This window comes from Camelina sativa, chromosome 1 (genome assembly GCF_000633955.1).
Source record: "Camelina sativa cultivar DH55 chromosome 1, Cs, whole genome shotgun sequence".
Classification (NCBI taxonomy): Eukaryota; Viridiplantae; Streptophyta; class Magnoliopsida; order Brassicales; family Brassicaceae; genus Camelina; species Camelina sativa.
In genome coordinates this window covers 16,038,160-16,041,175 of record NC_025685.1, presented here as the reverse complement: position 1 = coordinate 16,041,175, position 3,016 = coordinate 16,038,160, and the positions used below count along the sequence as shown (strand labels likewise).

The 3,016-nt window shown below is 36.5% G+C and overlaps 1 protein-coding gene across 1 annotated transcript; it reads left to right on the top strand.

Annotated features, from left to right (window-relative positions):
- Positions 1,258-2,538, top strand: LOC104792219 (protein DELETION OF SUV3 SUPPRESSOR 1(I)-like). The gene is made up of 3 exons (XM_010518315.2): positions 1,258-1,336; positions 1,450-1,582; positions 2,181-2,538. Exons 2-3 carry the CDS (start codon positions 1,489-1,491, stop codon positions 2,309-2,311), a joined length of 225 nt encoding a protein of 74 aa, XP_010516617.1. The 5' UTR covers positions 1,258-1,336; positions 1,450-1,488; the 3' UTR covers positions 2,312-2,538.

The window sequence follows — 3,016 nt, the reverse complement described above, 5'->3', positions numbered from 1 at the left end:
TAAGCATATTTTCATTTCTTCATGTTTTTCTACTTTCTAGACTCTTTTCCCCTCTCTCCTTTTCCCATTAGCTTTACTAATCCCCTCTTATTCAAGGTATGGGTATATTTTCTTATATGTTTATTGAAGTACCCATACCGTACCCGTATCTATAAATTTTTACTTCACCGTTTTCCGTCCCCGTTTCCGTACCCGATTCCTGTTCCCGTACCCGGTTCAGTGCAACCTAGGTGTCAACGATATGACCCCCAATAGAATATAAACTGCAAGAGAGAACAAGTAGGGTATATGGGAGAGAAACTTGTGGTGTAGCACGAAGTACACCAAACAGTGCACTGCGCCACACTCCCGAACATTACTCCCAGCAATCGCAACCAACAGACTATGAAACAGGAAGATACAGCCGTGAACTTGTAGTCGGTATACACGCCACTTCTTCCTCTTGTCCCTGAAACGAATGAAAAAGGATATCTCAGGTTAAGGAAGAACGGTATATGATATAAAGATATGATTCAGATAGACCTAGTGGTTTTCTAGGATTACTTACTCATCACATATTGCTTTTGGACGTGGAGGTAGAATGGGAGTACGGGGTGAAGACGGTGGAGATGGGTTGACTCTGTCGACTTCTTTCTACTGTAAGAATAGACACGTTGTAGTGCAGGTGGCGAGATAGCCTGGCTTTCGAGGGAGGAGCTTTTCATCTTCTTCATACCGTCGGCGATGGGAGTGGCTGACCAGACGGTTAATTTGATGATTGCACTTACGGTCCCTAGCTCCCTATCTTTTATATACAGTACTGAAAAGGTGACAAAATCTATCCAATCAAAATTTTGATATTCTTTACCAATTAGACGTATCATAATTTCTAATTTAAACTCTGTAAAGAAATAAAAAAATTAGCTAGTATTGAAATTACTATTTAACAGAATTAATGTCAATTAAACAATTATTTTAAATAAAGTATCCATATCTAGTATTAAAAAACCAGTAAAAATCTTGACACATCAACTATTTCTATTCACTCAATTAATGAAAAAAAACTAAATACTAAAGGTAAATAATTGGGTCGGAAAAAAGAAAGAAATAATAATTTTTTTTACTATCTAATTTTCAATAATTAAAAAAAAAATACAGAATTCTTCCAAATTTTACGAATTCACAAATCACATAAAGGAAAACTCGGTGAAGTAAGAAAAAAAAATGAAAAAAAAATAAATAAATAAATAAATAAAGGAAAACTCGGTATAACCGGTTCGATAAGTATACATAAGCTTCTTCGGTAAACAAATACAAGTTTTCTCGCATACGCTCTCTCATCAAAGCTCTGAGAAAGGTTAGGGTTTTCATCTTTATCAATTCAACTCTTTTGCTATTAAATTACTTGGAAAACTTTTTAATCGAGTTTTGCGATCATCTTCTTCTTCTTCTTCTTCTTCTTCTTCTTAGGATTCTCGATCTGTTTGGTTGCTTTACACATCTGTAACTATGGCGGCAGAACCGAAGGCGGCGACTGCTGAAGTTGTCAAGGTGGATCTGTTCGAGGACGACGATGAGTTTGAGGAATTCGAAATCAACGAAGGTGAAGTTTTTTTTATAATCTCCACTCTCTTCTTCTTTGATTTTGAAATTCATGGATGTAGTTAGGAATTGATTGGTGATTAGGTTTTGGTGTATAGGTAAAGTAAAGGCTTCATATGGCTACGATTTCTTTTGATTTGAACAGATTATGGCTTTGCAAGTCCTCAGATTTAACCTAATTTGATAAAGATGGTTCGCTACTGTTATGAAGTTTAGTAGTTCTGATTGTGAAAACGGATCTGTTTGATGTCACTTTTTTGCGGTGTGAAGCTACTGGTTGGTTATTAGGTTTAGTGTTAATAGGGAATTGGGAATTATTTGGGGGCTTTGAGTAGCTTGGAGAGAGTTGGGATCCACTAGAATTTTAGCTGAGGCTACGGCTATTTTGGTTTTGGTTTCCGGATTCCTTTTGATTCTGCACTATGTCACTTGATGATCAGGTTCTGAGTTTTAATTGAGTCTTGAGATTTAACTAATAGTTGTATTGAAAGAACTGATAAAGGAAGTCTCTATTGTATTTGTTTGAGTTGCGTAATTCTAATTCTTAAGCGTCATTTTTATGGTCTTGACTCATGGGATAATTTTCTTATGTTTGGCAGATTTGCTGGAGAAAGAGGAAGTGAAGGAAGTTAGCCAACAGTGGGAAGATGACTGGGATGATGATGATGTCAGTGACGACTTCTCGCGTCAGTTAAGGAAGGAGCTTGAGAATGGTGGTGAGAAGAAATGAGGTCAGAAGTATGAATGTGAAAAGGGCAGGTCTCCACATTTTGGAAATCTCGTCTTTTTGTTATGATCCGGTACTCTGTTTGAATTGCATCCTTGGTTTATAGTGGCATGTATCAGTATTGGTTTCTCCTTTTCCTTTGCACCTTTTTTACTCTCCCTTGAATGCAAACTTCTTATCTTTGGTGATGATATACTTGAACTGGTAAGATGAAGATTCTATTTTAGTAATCGCCATCCTTTCACAAAACACCTGCCGAGTAGAGCATTTCTCATAAAATCATCTTGTCAATAGATACCGAGCATAAAAGACATTCGAAATGACAAGTTAGACCACAAAAGAATCCTTCAAACTTTGTTTTGACAGGAACCTTAAATCCTTTCTCCATCAACAGAGAGATCTATAAACATCACAAAATTAACGGTAGAGAAAAAACAATCACATAGACATAGTTGTTGTATGTCACATGAAAGAAACAATGGAGAACCACTATTGTTTCTTTCTAACACTCATTGTCTCCTTCGTCGTCATGGCATGATCTTGTGTAGGATCGATCGATCAAGGATACAATTTTTAAGAATGATCACAGAGAGTATCCCCTAGTTCCTGTCTTGCTTGAATGGTCTTTGGAAATTTTCTAGATTTCTCAGTTAAATCATTAAACACAAGGGTAGCCAGAACGGGAAGATATGTTCGTGACAAAGTTGT